The 18470-nt window shown below is 44.6% G+C and overlaps 1 protein-coding gene across 1 annotated transcript in view; it reads right to left on the reverse strand.

Moving 5' to 3' along the window:
* The window catches only part of KL (klotho), an 85838-nt gene that overhangs the window by 13285 nt on the left and 54083 nt on the right, over window positions 1-18470 (reverse strand). The window contains exons 2-5 of the mRNA XM_025207094.1: window positions 17208-17316; window positions 11122-11632; window positions 4573-4841; window positions 1720-2836 (exon numbers count right to left, since the gene is read on the reverse strand). Of these exons, the coding sequence (XP_025062879.1) occupies window positions 1720-2836; window positions 4573-4841; window positions 11122-11632; window positions 17208-17297 (1987 nt within the window). The 5' untranslated portion in view covers window positions 17298-17316. The remainder of the gene's footprint in view (window positions 1-1719; window positions 2837-4572; window positions 4842-11121; window positions 11633-17207; window positions 17317-18470) is intronic.

Consider the following 18470-nt stretch of genomic DNA (forward strand, 5'->3'; position numbering starts at 1 on the left):
CCTATGCAGGGGGTCAGACTCGATGATCTATTGAGGTCCCTTCCGACCCTAACATCTATGAATCTATGAATCTGGTCCCAGTCCCCTTTTGCTCCCCCCACCCCTCCCCCACTCACTCTCCCGCCTGGCCCCAGCCCTCCCCCACTCACCAACAGTAGCAGCAGCGGTGGGGGCTGCTTGGGGCTTCATGACACAGCCACGCTGCTCAGGGGGCAGCGGGGCTTGGCTCCAAATGCCTGGCAACCATGCTGCCACATCGCACAGGTGCATCCTGGCTCTATGGGGCACCGTGCACTTTATCAGAGCTCCAGCTGCTCAGGTTGAGCAGCGCCAAGCCACAGGTGACAGACACAGCACCCCCAAGCTTCCAAACAGCAAACAGCACCCTGCTGACACTGGGCCGCACCGCGAGATACAGCAGCTGCAGTGCAGGTGCCAGGTGGCCTGGGCCGTGGCCTGGGCCGAGCCCTGCTGGCCCCCCGCCATTCAGGTGAGGCTGTGCCATGAGGCCCTGAGTGGCCCTGACCGCCACCGCTGCTAAGCTGCAGGCAGTGCGGGAGGCTGGAGCCAGGTGGGGAAGCGATAGGGGAGCAGGAGCCGACCAGGGGAATCTCTGAATCTTCTCCAGCCTCCTTCTCATTCTCCTACTCATCTCCAGCCTCCAAAAGACTGGAGACAGAACAGGAGAATGAGCAGGGGGCTGAAGACAAGCAGAAGGATGGAGACAAGCCCCTGAAGGCTGGAAATGAGCAGGGGAACAGCAGGGGGCTGGGAGAGGCGGGGGGCTTTAGGTAACTCAGGAAAATCCTATGGAATGTACTATGATAGTGTTCATATCAAAACAATCCCTTCCTGCCTTTAATCTCTCAACCAATAAAACAGGAAACAGGCAATGTAGAACCAGCCAGGAATAGAATAAAGAAAAAGATTATTGAACAGATGTATGTTGATGAGGTCACTCAGACAGGGTATAGAAATGAGGGATGGGTAGTTGACTAACTCTTGTGATACTCCTACAGAGAGGACAAGAGGCAAAAGTGCTGAGAAGATACTGAAAGAACAATCAAAGAGAAAGAAAACCAATCTTGCCAACACATTTTGCAAGTACCTAAACTGCAGCAACTGCAGCTGCTTAAGGATATATGACTTGCCTGCTTTATTCAGAACGTGAAAGATCTATCTTTCTAATACTAAACAATGGGTTTGTATACCTGAGCACCTATACATGTGCATCAAGGCTACTCCAGTGCACTGTAATTAGTATGTCACAACAGACTTGATTAATCAAATCTGCTGTAGCGTGGTAATTACCATGCTTCAGCAGACTCCAAAATTCCCATGCTGAAAAAATGGCGGCAGGGATGCTTTAACTAAAGCTCATTCAACAAACTTTGTTTAAAGCACCCCAGTCACCATTTTTCAGTGCGGGGACGCTGATACATGTGACACTTCGGACACTTTAATTAGAGCGGCTTTCAGAGCCACTCTAATTAAAGCACCCCCCCCACCTCCATGCGGCACATGTATAAACACCCCCAGAGACTAATGTATATAGTATAAACTATAGTATCGTATAACTATAGTATAACTTAAGTCAAGTCCACATAACATGATAGGTGCTGTGCCTTTTTTTTTTTTAAAAAACAAAAACAAAAGCTTCATAAGAATGTATTTGAGTACCAAAAGGATTATACACTGAAAATCCCAAGAATTCCTTACCTTTTAAAACCTCATTGATATAATTCTGTATGTAATATATTCTCAGTTTATCATGAACCACATTCTGATCATCATCAATTCCATTGGCTACAATATAAATTGGGACATCACCATACTTAGATTTAACCCACTTGAGCAATTTCCGCAATCCCCAGGGCACCACAGCAGTTCTGCTGGGGGAGTTCAGCCACGTGATGTCATTTATCATTTGAACTTCAAGGTAGTGATCATATTTCAGTGGATCTTCTTTTTCCCAGTCCACGAGGATAGTCGTATAATGACTTAAGGCAAAAAAATCATATGAGCCTTGGATTAATTTCTTTTCTTCTTCAGAGAAATAAGGCAAATGGAAATTATATAAATCAATGCTGTTTCTTTGGTGAAGCCACTCTCTCATCACACGGGGGTAGTCACCATTTCCAAAGATGGGCTCAGCAAGCCATCCAATATCAAATTCCAAAACTCTATCTGCAACTTCTTGATCATTTTTGGAAAATGGGCAGGCTGGCTCCGCCCAATCAGCTTGCAGAGCTATAGATATTTTACCTTTCTGAGATCTTCTGAACTCTTTATCATATAGGTGCCAGGCCTTAGCGTGGGCTTTCAACAGATTATGCCCTGCAGTGTAAGTCAGGTTTCTCACATAGGGTTCATTCATTGTGATCCAAAATTTGACACGGTGACCAAGATTTTTAAAGCAGAGCCTGGCATACTCAACAAAGGCTTGAATAGTCTCTGGGTTCTCCCAGGCTCCATATTTTGCTAATGAAACAGGAAGCCCTTGGTTCTCTGCCATAGGCTGCCACAAAGCAACAACAGGAGTTATATTGACTCGGAGAAGTTCACTAACAAAGCACTGATAATAATGTAAAAGCGTGTGGTTGATTAGAGACAGGTTACCCAAAGGAAGAATCAAAGACCATTTCAGTGAAAAATGGAAATGTGTGACACGCGTTTCCTGCAGCAGAGAGATCTGTAGTCTAATAGCAGCAAAGTCAACACAATGACGCTTGCGTTTTGGGGCAAGAATCCCATCAACTTTAATAAGTTTCTTAGTTTGGTGAACATCCCACAAATACACATTAGGGTCAAGGAACTGGGAAGGAGTTACGTCTACCTAAGAAGAAAAGAGAAACATTAGATTTGATTGATCAGATCTAATTACTCAGAAAATTCATAACCATCAAACACATTTTTCCCACTAATAGTCATAAGCGAAATATTGCTTTTAACTGGGAATTGACTCAGAATAAATACACATTTTCCCTTCTAACACATCCACCATGTCTTTTGTTACCCCTTCTGATTCATACAAATGTTCTGTGAAAGAACCTAGGGATGACTCAGGGACAACCAATGAAAATCTATAAGGATAACACAGAAACCCTATGGTTCTATGAATAACTTACATTTTAAAAGAAATTTCTTTAAAATATAACAAAAAGAAATAATTATTTGGGATGCTGAAAAAAAGAAATAATTCTCTGAGTTTGATTTTTAGCATGCTTTCAAGTAGCAAAAGAAAATGTTGCTTCTTCATAAAGAAATGCCCTTCATTGTACTACTATACTGAACTAGGAAGTGCCATTCATTCACTGCTAAGCTATTAGATTGTTTTCTGAATTGTTAATTTTGGTATGATCTCTCAGTTATCTTAATCACTCAGACAATAAATACATTTCCCAAAAATCCTTTGGGCCCTAGATATGTGGAGCACATGTTCTACCCACTGGAGCCAGTGAGAGGGGTAGACACTCGGGGCTTCTTAGCATCATACATTTTTAAATCATTTTTAATAGATACTACAAACACAAAAAGGGCTGTAAAGTGTGCTGTTTAAAAATACTGCACACAATAAAACCCTTCTCCTTACCACGACAGCTTACCTTTCATAGGAAAAATAGTACAAAAATTCAAATGGCAGGATACTATCCCTACATGTACACCTGACTGTGCCAACTATTTTTCTTTCTAAAATACACCTTTAAGCACAAATTTCCTTGACTGACCCTCTGTTTCAAAAGCAGGTGTCAGCCTAAACCCAATGTTGGGCCAGTAACTGAGGCTCTGTAGAACTGTACAGGGCTGCTGCAAATCAGTTGTTTTTTTCCTCAGGAGAGGTCAGTGCTGTGCTTATAAAGGTAGGTAATAAAAAACAGCATGTCAGAGGGAAATTGCTTTTCTGGAGAATTGTCCCTTGTAAATTACTAAAGCATGCATTTCCACTAATACTGTGGGAATGCTGTCAAAAGTGTTTTTCCACTGTGATGCATCTACAAATCTCACTACCTCAGCTTTACAGCACAAAATATTTGTATGTCCTTTTGAAATGAAAATATTCATTTGAAGAGGGGTTTGTTTATTTTTTTAAACTGTCTCCAGATGACTGACTTAGTAAATGTATAGCTGTTATTGATCCCAAGGGCACCAGTTCCATTTCCAATCTCAACTTATTTGAAATCTAGAAAGACAATGATTGTTGAATTTTCTTGGAAATCAATGTATCGTGTAACCTGGATGCAATGTTTCTCCAGAGTAAAAAAAAGGGTAGAGTTTACTTTTTGGGTGGCAAAGCTATGCTTCAGCCTTAAAAAATACTTTTGTCTTTGTGGAAAATCTAAATTAAAAATTCTACTTTTCGACCCAATCTGGGAGCTGAATTTTACTATACAAAATGAAGGCTGGAAAGATATTGTGTAGAAAATGCAGCTATAATAAACTGGCAACTACCCAAACCATTATGGTTGTCCATCTAATATTACCAAAGTGAAAATGAGAGCAATATGCAGCAATATTATTTACTTCCAAGGTGATTTGGTTCAAGGGTCTGTTGGCTTTTGTCATCAAACTTACTTGAATGTAGTTGTCAACAATTCCCCAAGCAAAGTTGCATGGAAACATCCCAACTATTGGTTGATTTTCAGGCAAAGGTGGGAAGCCATTTTTTTCTATTAGCTTTTGGTAGAACAAGGCTGAAGACTTTGGCATAAATTTCTTGTCGTGGCTTTCAAAATCAACATAATATAATCCACGTCTAATGCTATATCCTCTGTGCCATTCAAAGCCATCCATGAGCGACCAAACAGTGTATCCAAAGACATCAACTCCATCATACCGGATGGCTAAGAGAAGGAGAAAAATCAAAATGGCTTCACATAGGTACCATCCCATATTAAAAACTGCTGTAGTATTTGTATGTTAGATCAATACAATAGATTGTATTGCAATACAAAAAATTGCCTAAGGGACAAAAGGGGAGCACATAAAAAGGGGAAACAGGGAGAGATCACCAAAGATGAATATACCTCCTCTGTTCGTGCTTGTACGGAGGCAGTTAGATGGGCCAAAGCTACCATGGAGCTGAGGATGGCAACCCAAGTAAAAGACAACAAGAAATTGTTTTTTAGATATATAGGGAGTAAAAGGAAGGCCCAGGGAGGAATAGGACCCCTGCTAAATGGACAGAAACAATTGGTGACGGACAGAGGGGACAAGGCTGAACTCCTCAACGAGTTCTTTGCCTCAGTGTTCCTAAGGGAGGGGCACGACAAGTCTCTCACTGGGGTTGTAGAGAGGCAGCAGCAAGGCGCCAGACTACCATGTGTAGACCCTGAGATGGTGCAGAGTCATTTGGAAGAACTGGATGCCTTTAAGTCGGCAGGCCCGGATGAGCTCCATCCGAGGGTGCTGAAGGCACTGGCCAACATCATTGCAGAGCCACTGGCGGGAATATTTGAAAGCTCGTGGCGTGCGGGCCAAGTCCCGGAGGACTGGAAAAGGGCCAACGTGGTTCCCATTTTCAAAAAGGGGAGGAAGGAGGACCCAGGCAACTAGAGGCCAGTCAGTCTCACCTCCATCCTTGGCAAAGTCTTTAAAAAAATTATCAAGGCTCACATTGGTGAGAGCCCGGCAGGACAAATTATGCTGAGGGGAAACCAGCACGGGTTCGTGGCAGGCAGATCGTGCCTGACCAATCTAGTTTCTTTTTATGACCAGGTTACGAAACGCCTGGACACAGGAGGAGGGGGGGTTGTTGTATACTTAGACATCAGGAAGGCCTTCGATACGGTATCCCACCCCATACTGGTGAACAAGTTAAGAGGCTGTGACTTGGATGACTACACAGTCCGGTGGGTGGCGAATTGGCTGGAGGGTCGCACCCAGAGAGTCGTGGTGGATGGGGCGGTTTCGACCTGGAAGGGTGTGGGAAGTGGGGTCCCGCCGGGTTCGGTCCTTGGACCGATACTCTTTAATGTCTTCATCAGTGACTTGGACGAGGGAATGAAATGTACTCTGTCCAAGTTTGCAGATGACACAAAGCTATGGGGAGATGTGGACACGCCGGAGGGCAGGGAACAGCTGCAAGCAGATCTGGACAGGTTGGACAAATGGGCAGAAAACAACAGAATGCAGTTCAACAAGGAGAAATGCAAGGTGCTGCACCTAGGGAGGAAAAATGTCCAGCACACCTACAGCCTAGGGAATGACCTGCTGGGTGGCACGGAAGTGGAAAGGGATCTTGGAGTCCTAGTGGACTCCAAGATGAACATGAGTCGGCAGGGTGACAAAGCCATCAGAAAAGCTAATGGCACTGTATCGTGCATCAGCAGATGCATGACGAATAGGTCCAAGGAGGTGATACTTCCCCTCTATCGGGCGCTGGTCAGACCGCAGTTGGAGTAGTGCATGCAATTCTGGGTGCCGCACTTCAAGAGGGATGCGGATAACCTGGAGAGGGTCCAGAGAAGGGCCACTCGTATGGTTAAGGGGCTACAAACCAAGCCTTACGAGGGGAGACTAGAGAAACTGGATCTATTCAGCCTCTGCAAGAGAAGGTTGAGAGGCGACCTTGTGGCTACCTATAAGTTCATCACGGGGGCCCAGAAGGGAATTGGTGAGGATTTATTCACCAAGGCACCCCCGGGGGGTACAAGAAATAATGGCCACAAGCTAGCAGAGAGCAGATTTAGATTGGACATTAGAAAGAACTTCTTCACAGTTAGAGTGGCCAGGGTCTGGAACGGGCTCCCAAGGGAGGTGGTGTTCTTCCCTACCCTGGGGGTCTTCAAGAGGAGGTTAGATGAGTATCTAGCTGGGGTCATCTAGACCCAGCACTCTTTACTGCCTATGCAGGGGGTTGGACTCGATGATCTATTGAGGTCCCTTCCGACCCTAACATCTATGAATCTATGAATAGATTATATTCATATCACTAACTTGATCCAAGCCCATTCAGTAAAGCTTTCAACTGAGTTCAGTGTGTTTTGGATCTAACTTACTATTTTGCCCAAAGAAATTAAGCAAAAACAAAAAGGACCTGCTCAAAAATTAAAACAAAAAAATACCAATTCAACTGGGGGGATATCTATATTATGGATTTGTACTAACTAGGCATGTCTACATGAGACACCAACTGCGCAGTAGCTGAAAAATACTGCGCAGCAGTGCGTCACAGCATGGACAATGCTAATACACTATTGCACAGTATTATGAGGCTACTGCACAGTACAGTCACATAAAAGATGTTTGTCAGCACTAATACATGCATAGTAATGGCTGCACAGTAGCATCTCATGTAGATGTACCCACTATCTACTCAGTCCAGATGACAGTGTTAATGCTGCAATACTTTCATTTGATTTTCCAGACACCTCATATTTCTTGTTTTTAGACTGTTTTATGGCTTAAATAATTTAAAGAGCTTCTTTAAAAATAATAATATTCCTCTGCAAATACCTTGTATCTGAAGTCAGCTGCAAAACTGCTCCAGACTTAAGGGACCTGCCAGCTTTACAGCTTTATTTTCAGATTTAGTGATTTGCATTTTTATAGATTTTCCTTTTTTCTAAATTTAAAATGCATAACTTTTTGTTAATAAAAAAAAAAGATTAGCAGAAATAAACCTGAAAACATGAACATAGGGACATTGCAGTCCTCTTAAAAAAGAAAAAAAGAGGCATACACGGAGTGGAAGCTAGGGATGGTCCTCAAAGAGGACTATACAATAGTGGCCAGCACTTGTAGGGGAATGATCAGGAAAGCCATGACAGCAGCTGAGTTTAGATTAGCTACAGGAGTCAAGGACAATAAAAAGTCCTTCTTTATGTATGTAGGCAGTAGAAGGGAAAAAAATGGAAGTGTGAGACCCTTGCTTAACACCTCCAGATGGCTGGTAACTGACATTCAGGAAAAAAATGAACTCCTGAATGCCCACTTTGCTTCAGTATTTCACCAGACCAAGGGGAAAGGCAAGTGAGATAAGGCCCCTTGGGGACATGCCAGGACTGAAAGCCTCCTCATTATGAATGCTGAGTGGGTGTGATACCAACTAGAAAAGCTAGACATTTATAAGTCAGCAGGACCAGATGCACTTCATCTGAGAGTGCTGAAGGACCTGGCTCAGGTCATTGCGGAACCCCTGGCAAAGCTCTTTCAGAATTTGTGGCCCACAGGGGAAATCCCTGAGGATTGGAAGAGGGCCAACATTATGGCCATCTTCAAGAAGGGAAAGAGGGAGAACCCAGACAACTATAGGCCAATTAGCCTAACCTTCCAGTAAATCCTGGAAAAGCTCGTTAAGGAATCTGTGTGTTACGCTTGCAAAAGGTAAGATTCTGAAGGACAGCCAGCATGGCTTTGTCACTGGTAGGTCTTGTCTTATCAATCTCATCTCCTTCTATGACCAGGTCTCTCGCCACCTGGACATGGGAGACGAGCTAGATGTTATATACCTAGACTTCCAAAAGGCTTTTGATCTACTACCCCACGATATCCTTGTGGGAAAACTGGAAGATTGTGGGCTCAGCTGCTCGACAGTTGAGTTGGTGGGAAACTGGCTACAGAGTAGGACCCAGAGAGTTCTCATGAATGAATCTGTGTCATCCTGGCACAAAGTGGCCAGTGGTGTCCCTCAGGGGTCTGTGCTTGGACCAGTGCTTTTCAACACCTTTATCAATTATTTGGATGGGGGAGTGGAAAGCTCACTGGCCAAGTTCGCAGATGACACTAAGTTAGGGTCACGTCAGAAGATAGGTTGCAAATACAGGCGGACCTGGACAAGCTCAAGAGTTGGGCAGACCGGAACCAGATGAAGTTTAACACTTCCAAGTGTAAGGTGCTCCATCTGAGGGCAAACAACCCTCAACATATATAAAAGCTTGGTGGTGACAGCTTGACTTGCACCACAGCCAAAAGCGACCTATGTGTGATGATTGACCTTCACATGAACATGAGTCATCAGTGCAAGGCAGTGGTCAGCAGGGCAAATAACATGCTGGCATGCATCAACCAACGCATCTTGTGTAAAACTAAGGAAGTGATACTCCCGCTGTACTCAGCACCGGTGAGACTGCAGTTGGAGTACTGCATCCAGTTCTGGGTGGCGCACTTCAAGAAGGAAGTGCAAAAAACTCGAGAGGGTCCAGAAAAAAGCCACCCATATGATCAGGGACTTGCAAGGCAAACCATACAAGGAAAGGCTGAGGGACCTGGGCCACTTTAGCCTAAAGGAGAGAAGGCTGAGAGAGGACTTGATAGTGGTTTACTGCTACATTAGAGAAGTGCATCAGGAGCTCGGTGAACAACTGTTCACTAGGGCGCCCTTGGGGAAGACCAGGACCAATGGATACAAACTCCTGAAAGGCTTCAGACTTAATACCAGGAAAAACTCCATCACAGTCAGGGTGTCCAGACTGTGAAATAAACTTCCTCCAGAGGTGGTGCACTCACCTACCCTGGAGGTTTTCAAGAGGAGACTAAACAGTCACCTCACTGGGGTTACCTAACCCCAGTTGTCTTCCTACCTAGAGCAGGGTGGCTGGACCCAATGTTCTGTAAGGTTTCTTCCAGCCCCTAACAATCTATGAATCTATGAATCAGAATCTCCTGTTTTCCAGCTGAATACCCTAACCACTAAAATAGGGTCACCAACTATGACTCACAGGCCAGATCTGGCTTTCAAAGGGGTCCAATCCAGCATGAGGACGTTAGTAGCATAGAGCTGTGCTGTCTTCAGTGACTAACACTAGACATGCAATAATAAAAAAACCCTCTATTTATAGTATTCTTCAGATCATAGATACATGTTGCACATTTGCTCAGCTCTTACTTCAGTTATAATGATTAGGATTTTACAACAGCAAATGAAAAACAAGTGGACGTTCTTGGGATCTGTCATTTCAGCCAAGAAGCAAATAGAAATAATTTTCACTCTCCTAGAAAAAAAAAACGCAATATAACATAAATGCCATTTAATCGGAATCAATTATTATAGTGCTGAAAAAAACACTGGAGGAAAAATCAGGTAAGTGAATCAATTAAAAAGTTATAACAAAAAATTAAGATAATGAAAATTAACAACTGGAAATAATCATCCCAGCTGGTTGTAGATGACAAGCAGGACTAAAAGAATCTGCTTTGCAATTTGAAAACACTAGAAATGAAAGATGTCAATGAAATAAGCTGTACTTTCATTTTTTTTAATTTCAAGTAAATAAAGTTTTTACTAATTGCTAAAAACCATGTAGATTCACATAAACTTCAAGAACATCATTCCTCTCAAACTGAGACCAGTGTCAAGAGAGAAATCAAGAGAGAAATCAAGCTCAAACCAATTGGATTTTCATGTCTTTATATTAAAGCATGGGTTTCAACCCTAAATTGCATCCAGTGATGCTTTCAGGAAGTATTTCATTTTAGATAGATTCTTCTTTAGTAATTTGGTCATCTACCTAAAACACTTAAATTACTATAATTACTCACAACACAATTAATACAGAGATAATATCATTCACAAAGAGCTTGCACTGCTCCCACTGAAACCAAAGGGCACCTATACATGAGTAGTGAGGCTGCTCTGACGCATTACAATTACACCAAGTTGGAGCAGGATTAATTGAATCTGCTGGAGCATGGTAATTACTGCACTCCAGCATCTCATGCATCAGCATCCCTGCGCTGAAAAATGACAGTGGAGCACTTTAACTAAAGCTCGTTCAACGAGCTTCAGTTAAAGCACCCGTGCCGCCGTTTTTCAGCACAGGTATGCTGATACACAAGGCATTCCAGGGGCTTTAATTAGAACAGCTCAGAGAGCTGCTCTCTGAGACACTCTAATTAAAGCTTCCCCACCATCCCCCGCTACCCTCCAGACCATGTGTATAAACGCCCAAACGTTTTACAATTGGTTTTAACAACAGACCAGAATAGGACCAAAGTGATGCCCATATATATTACAGGCATTGACAGTTGATGCAGAATGTCAAAAATTATTTGGAATCTCACTGCATAATGAACATGTATAAAACCGAAATTAAGTTTCTAAACATTTGTTTAATGATCCTCCTTAAGATATTTTGCACAATAGGTTTTGTCAGGAAAACATTATTTCATCTTCCGTCCTACCTTTTAATGTCTCCATAATGAACTTTTTGAGATAATACATATACTTTGCATCATCTCTCTTGGTGCTTCCAGAAACAAACCAGCTGTTCTCCACAATGAAAATTTTTGGATGGTTATATTCACTGTTTATCCAGAAAAGGAGCTGCCGCAGGCTTAATGATTCTATCTGCTGAAATTTCATGTGAGAGTCCAAGAGCTGGAAACTCAGTGTAGCTCCAAAAGAAAGAGCAAAAAAATCAGCTGTTCCCTTGATATACTTCTTTTCTGCTTCACTGAATTCAGGCAGCAGAGATGATAAGTTACTCTTCATGCTCTCTGGGTAGTCACCATCTATAAATATGGGTTTAGCAAACCAGCCAAGCACAAAGTCAAGGGATTTTTGACATTCTTTAATATTTTGTTCACTCATGTATTGAGGCTTTATCCAGTGAGAGCTAAGGGCAATAGACACCTCACCTCCTTGAGTTGGACGAAAACGATCATTGTAGAGATGCCAGACTTTGGCATGTGCCTGTTAAGAAAAAAAATCATAATAAATTCACTTGAATTTCTGTCTTGAGCAACTTAGCAACAAGAACATCATTTTCAGCTCACAAAGTTCAGTATTAACTTAGCAACAGTCCAGCCATCAAGTCCCTAGGCTCAGCCTTATTTTCTCATCAATGAGTTACAACGTTTAATTTATAATTTATAATCTAACCAGAATATGATAATATCATGAGGAACACAAAATAGCAACATCTTCTTGCTTTGGAAAAATAGCAATTTTTATGATCCTTTAAAAGGTATGTGTTTGAATTTTTACACTGCACTCCTCTTTTTGAGTGCACTACACTCCTCATTTGTATGATTAAATAAAATTTAGGATTTAGCCTGAAAAAACAATTATTATAAGCTAAATAGCATACTTTTCCATTTAATTTGATATCATGACTTATTTTTTTGCTTTTTAAAAATGTATTATAATTGGATACAGATTACACATGCAGGCTGCAGATCACAGTTCTTCCCTGGCCCTGCCCAAGCTGCTCCCTGTTAGGGTAACAATATGGATTTTGGATGTTGGGGTAACAATATGGAATCTGGGGGTGCTGAGTGTGCAGCTGAATGAAGGCTTTTTCCTGTGTCTCAGAAAAAAAATGCTAGTCACAAGGTTAGCTGATATGTTAAAAGCAACTAACTTTGCAAATGCTTAAGCAAGCAGTTTCCTAACAAAAGGACAGTGTGTAAAATGTATGATTTGCTATGTAAGAACAAGATACCACTAGCTATCGTCAGGAGATAAGACAGAAGCCAAACCTTGGAGATGGTACTGAAATCAGCAAAGAACAAAAAAGAACCAGCAAGTGACCGAGAGTACCAGAGTTCATGGTCTTACGCACGCGCTCTTAGCAGGGAGGCATGTAAATGAAGGAAACGCATAGGCAATCCCATGTTAATGAAGTAAGCAGTAAACAGAGGAGCTTGAAATGGGAGGAGAAATGGGTGGAACCGGAGGTGGAACAAGGCAGGAAATGTTAATGAGTATGAACCAAGGTGTATAAAATGTGAAAAGAACTATTGTTCAGGGAAGGTCCCTGTCTTTTATGGCATAAGACCCTTGTCCGAAGCTGTCTCCATTTCAAATAACGCTGTTGTGAGCAATGTGTGCTTGTTTTTGCTCCCTGCTCTGCTCTGGCTAATGAGTAACAGGATCCATGGGCAACTAGACCGTCATCTCCCTAGTCATTGGGCGCCGCATGGAGTCGGGGTCTAACACCCCCCACTGCAAGATCCCAGCAACTCCAGAGCAGTCTCCTGCGCTGCCCTGCCACGTGCCTGGTCAGCATGGCTGGGGCCAGTCTCCATGGCAACCCCAACTTTGCTATCATAGCACAGCTGTGGCTGGGGTCTCTACAGAGACTGGCCCCAACCACACAGGCAGGGACTGCTAGGAAATGGAGTCCGGCTGCCGGCCAGATCTGCCATTAAGTCCACCCCTGCCTAAGAATCACCAAAGGACTTTGCCACTTCATGAGCAACTTACTCTAGGAAGAGGGGAGCAATAGTAAAACTCAATACCCTGGCTAGTAGATCCAGAAACAAGTATTTTTATTGTATTGCTGTTCCTGCTCCTGTCAGGCTGCTTCAAGATTTTTCCTTGCACGGACCTCCACCAGGTCTAATCTTTCCCACAGCTTCAAAACATACCAAACTATGTTTTGTGTAGCTGTCCCCTGGGCCTCCCAGGACTCTTACAGGAGGTCTAGTGTGCCCTGGAGCTGCCTCCCCTACAGTAACTAAAAGGGCAAAAAGGCCATGGAAGACTGTGGAACCTCTCATATGGCCAACAACAAATTTGGTAATAACTGATCCAAATTCCACAGCTCCTCTGAGATAAATTTCCTCAACATCCCCTTCAGTGTTTGATTAAATCTTTCGACAAGGTGATTCATTTGAGGATTGTACATTGAAGTCCTTGCTGAATAGACCTTTGATAAGCCCCAGACCTCATGCAGCAATCAGAACATAAAGGCCATGCCCTGGTCCATTAAAACCTCTTTAAGAACGTACACCTAGGAGAAAATCTGTAGTAGCTCAGAGGCCACCACTTGTGCTGAAGCTGAGCAGATCACCATAGCCTCGGGGTAGCAGGTGGCATAGTCAATCAGGCCAAGATGACATTAGATCCCCTTGAACTGGGCTCCAGGGGTCCCATCATGCTCACCCCAACCTGTTCCAATGGTATGGCGACCAACAAGATGGACGCTAGAGGGGTCTTATGAGCAAGCTGAGGTGCAGCAAACTAGCACTCAGGGCAGGATGCACAATAGTCTTTGATTTCCTAGTATACTCCAGGCCAAAAACCCCTCAGCAGCACTCTCTCCTGGGTCTTTTACACCACCGAATTCCCTCCCCACCCCCATTTTACATTATGTACCAGTTTCAAAATCTGGCCATGGTAATGTTTTGGGACCAATAATTGGGACTCTCATGCCCATGTGACCTTGTCCTCCTGCAACTTAAAATAGGGGTCCTGGGCTGCTAAGCTTGCATCCACTATGGCCTCACTGGCCCATCCATACAGTGAAGCATATACCAAACCCTCCCTTTCATCAAGGATGAAATCTCAGCTTTCCTCCACCTGATCCAGCCCAACCTCCTGATGAGCTCCTGAAATTCTCTGACCCTCTGCTTTCTTTGGAGCAGGGTCCAGATCTCATTGAACCCTGACCCTTCTTCCTGAGCATTTCCTCTGGCTGCCAAGGGTCTCCCACCTGACCTGCCACTGCTCTCAGAATGACCTCTGTAAAAGTCCAAAAAGCTTGGGGTCCGAAAAGGGAAATGTCTCCCCTAGTTCTGGTTCTGTGACATTGGGGTCAGCTTGGGTTTTAGCCATTCTCCAGGCCAACCATATCAACTCGGCCATCAACCCCCAATTGAGCCCTACCACCACAGTGTAGGCTAGATAACAGGCCACCACTGCTCTTAGATACCCTTTCTGTCCCCTGATGGTCAGGCACAGGTGAATTATGAGGTAGGGTTGGGTCTCCCCATGAATGCAGGTGGGACACCTACTGGGACATCTGCCAGACTCACAAACCACTCATGCACAAACGTTTTAAAAGAGCCTGAGATTATGAGCCCTACCACATGGACATTCCCAAGTTTTACAGAGATTACATATCACCTTTGGTCTGGGCTCTCCTGCCTCACTTCTGAGACAAAGGCATAGGAGTGCCCAAAGTCCATCTGCAGGCAGTCTCGATCTCAGTGGCATTTCTCCCCACTGTAAAAGCACATCATTTGAGCCTCCCTTTCTCTGCCTGGGCTGTGAGAGTGCCCCAAGTGGCTTTCTTCTCTGGGAGGCCCACTCAAGAGTTTTCCTCCTGCATGGGGCCTCAGAAGAGATGGAGGTAATGCCCCTATCAGACCCTAGAGACCTGTCCTGTTTGTCGCGTAGCCCTGGCCTCCCCGAGCCTGGAGGCTGCCAGCTTCTCCAGGAATCCCAGCAGTCTAAATGTGCCTCACCTGAAGTCCTCTACCTTCCACGTGGCTTTCTCCAGGCTGGCCCCTGGTGGTGGTGGTACACGCACCTCCGGATTTATAGTGGGAGGGTGGCACAAAACTGTTCTGAAGTCATTAGTTCCACAACCTCTGCAGCTGACCAGAAGTCCAGATTTAGCCAGCGAGTACACTAGTCCTTTAGCTTCTGGGCCATGGCATGTGGCTATGCATTCAGGTCCCAAGTCTCCACTCAAAACTTTCGGCAATAGGTCTCCCCAGTGAAACTCTATCAGACCAGTATGGCTGCTTTAAGGTTCTTATAATCCTGGGATGAATCTTCTCCCAGCATCTGTTAAATGGCCTGTGTTTCCTGAGTTAACAGAGGGGTCACCCTCACAGGTCCTGTGTCCTATGGCCATTGATAGGACTCCACCACCCACTCAAAGGTTGTGAGGTGAGCCTCCAGGTCATCTACAGGTCCCAACTTAATGAGGCCTCCACTCTCTAGCCTTGGGGAGCCTGGTGACTCTGCAGCACAGGCGGGGGTTCTGTCTTATATCCAAGGGGGGTGGGGAGGTCTGTCATAGCTGTTTCGTGCTGCTCTCTGGAACTGCTGTTTTGGAGCTGCTGAAACAGCTGCTGCTATTGCTGCTGCTGCAGCCCCTCCAGCCATTTTAGCAGGATTCTGGTCCCCATGGCTGACGTTGGATTTAAAATGCCCATGTTCTCCACCATGTATAGCATATTGTCATTCAGTTTTTATTTTCTCTGGCGCAAGCTTACCCCCACAGGAAACAACATCACTAATAAAACAAACAAATACAGAGACAACAACAGTTAACCGAAAACAAGCAGTCATTCCTCAGACCTAGAGAGGGCAACTCTGGCTCTGTGCTGCCTCCTCAGCACCACAGTCTTTCCCCTCTTCCTCAGTTCCCCTCCCTGGGAGTTTTTAACCTCCTCTAAGCCCAGGCAATTATCCCTGTCAGCTGTCGCATACCTCTGGTCAAGAAGGCTATTACTCATTAACCCCCCACTGTAGCCAGGCTCCCACCCCTGAGCCATGCACCTAGTTACACATATCTGCGCCTAGAATATCTGCAACCAATGGCTGTCCAGTCTCTTCTTGAACACCTCCAGTAATGAAGAGGCCACAACTTCCCAAGACAGTCTATTCCAGTGCCTCAATATTGTAACAGTGAAGAAGCTTTCCCTGATATCCAAACTAATCAACTTGTCTGCAACTTCAAGCTATTGATAGGTATCCTACTCTCTGCAACAAGAGAAAAAAAGGTGTTTTCCCTCTTATGGCTGTGAAAGAGAAAGAGAGCCACAGGGGGCAAAGGAGCACTTACTAAAGATAAAATCAGCTGCCCCAGCCCCACAGCCCCAAATGGCCCGGCAGAAATCCTCCTTGCCCAGGTGTTTCTGGAGGGGAGGGACCGGGAATTCAAACTTCAGTATAAAGAGGAGCCTGGAGCAGGCAGGGAAGGAGAGCGCAGGATCGGAAGGAGAGGAACTGGGCCAAGCAACGCTGCGGGAAAACTTGAGAGCAACCTGGAATGCCAGCAGGAGGCTCCTGCAGAGAGCGAGCTCCCCAGAGAAGACTTAGAGGAAGGATTGGTGGAGTGGCAGTACCAGGAACTGCTTGCGATCTGGTTGGCAGCTGGCAGAGCCCAGCTGGGGGAAGGTACCATAAAGACCCTAATAGAGGGGCATTCCAGAAGAAAGGTACCATAAAGACCCTAAAAGGGGTGCAAGGAAAAAAATATCAATGGTAGACCCAGTGTGGGTGAGGGGACTGTAATGACCCCAATAAGAGGCTCATGAAGAGCAGCTGTAAAGACGGGAACAGGTGAAGGAGAAAGGGACCTCACCGAGTATATATATTTATTTTTGTTGCCGAAAGACAGGTGAACAATAATCCAGAACGGGAGCGCTTGGTTTCTTTTTTTTGACAGAGGCCCCGGGAGAGAACCCGATGGCCAAACAGTGATGAAAGGACGATTCGATACACGGTGGAACAGGTGAGGGTGTAGGGGATGGTGGAGCCCTCAGGAACATAGGACAGTGGACGACAACCAACTAGAACTGCGTACCCAGGTACTGAATCTACTCCCATAAACACCAAGTCGTGGCAGGCGAGGACACGGGTGTGTGGACCTCTGGTTGGGACTCATCCCTGACATCAGCCGGTGGGCTGAGGTCCTATGGGGATATAAATAGAAAAATAAATAAATAAATAAATAAAAATATATATACACACACACACACACACACACACACACACACACACACACTTCTCTATAGAGAGAGAAAACAATCAGCCGGTCAGAGATCTCTACTGAAAGAGAAAACAATAGGCTGGTCAGATAAAAAAAAGGGGGTAACCACTTCTACCCTGGAACTGAGAACGGCTGGAAGAGCAAAGACTCTTGGTGGGTGGACTACTTAACTAGATACCTGACAATGGCAGCCCTTCAAGTATTTGAAGACTGCAATTATGTCCCCTCTTAAGCACCTCTTCTGCCAGCTGAACATGCCTAACTCCTTCAGCCTCTCCTGCTATGACTTGCCTTCCAAGCCCTTTAGCATCGTTGTTGCCCTCCTACATGTCCCCGGTTTCTCCATATCCCTTTTAAAATGTGAAGCCCCAAACTGCACAAAATACTCTAGATCAGGCCTAACCAGTGCCAAGTAAAGGGGCACTATCACCTCCTGTGTCTTGCACCTAATGCTTCTATTGATGCATCCCAAAACCACATTCACCTTTTGTGCAGCTACAAACTGCAGACTCATATTGAGTCTGTCATCTACCAAGACTCCCAGAGCAGTTGGGAGCTGAGGGAGCAGGAGGAGGCTGACCAGGCACACGTGGGGCTCTCACCACACATGTGCCCCTTTCAACTTACCGGCGGTGGCTTTTCGTGGTGACAGTGACTAGTTTCTGGTGTTTTTCAGCTAACACTGGTCTCCCATAAATTAACTTTTTGCATCTGTGGATTGAAGTCAAAGCCTCTGTCTCTATTTGAGCATGTTGATATCTAGTTCTTGTTAGTATCTGTCATACATAAGCCAATAGTCTCCTGTTTTGACCATATTGTAGTAAGAGGACTATTCAAATACCTTTGTTGTGGGCATCCATCCATAGTTTTGTGCAGACAGTTATGAGAACTCAGGACTGGAGTTTTATATACATCTGATAAAGTAGACCAGGGGTAAGCAACTGCACGTATGCCAGAGCATGGTATACAAAGTTAATTTATGGGAGACCAGTGTTACCTGAAAAACACCAGAAACTAGTCACTGTCACCACCAAAAGCCAACCTCCTTTGGAATACAGAGATTTCTTCAACCATAAA

The sequence above is a fragment of the Alligator sinensis genome, unplaced genomic scaffold, assembly GCF_000455745.1.
Source record: "Alligator sinensis unplaced genomic scaffold, ASM45574v1 scaffold406_1, whole genome shotgun sequence".
Lineage (NCBI taxonomy): Eukaryota > Metazoa > Chordata > Crocodylia > Alligatoridae > Alligator > Alligator sinensis.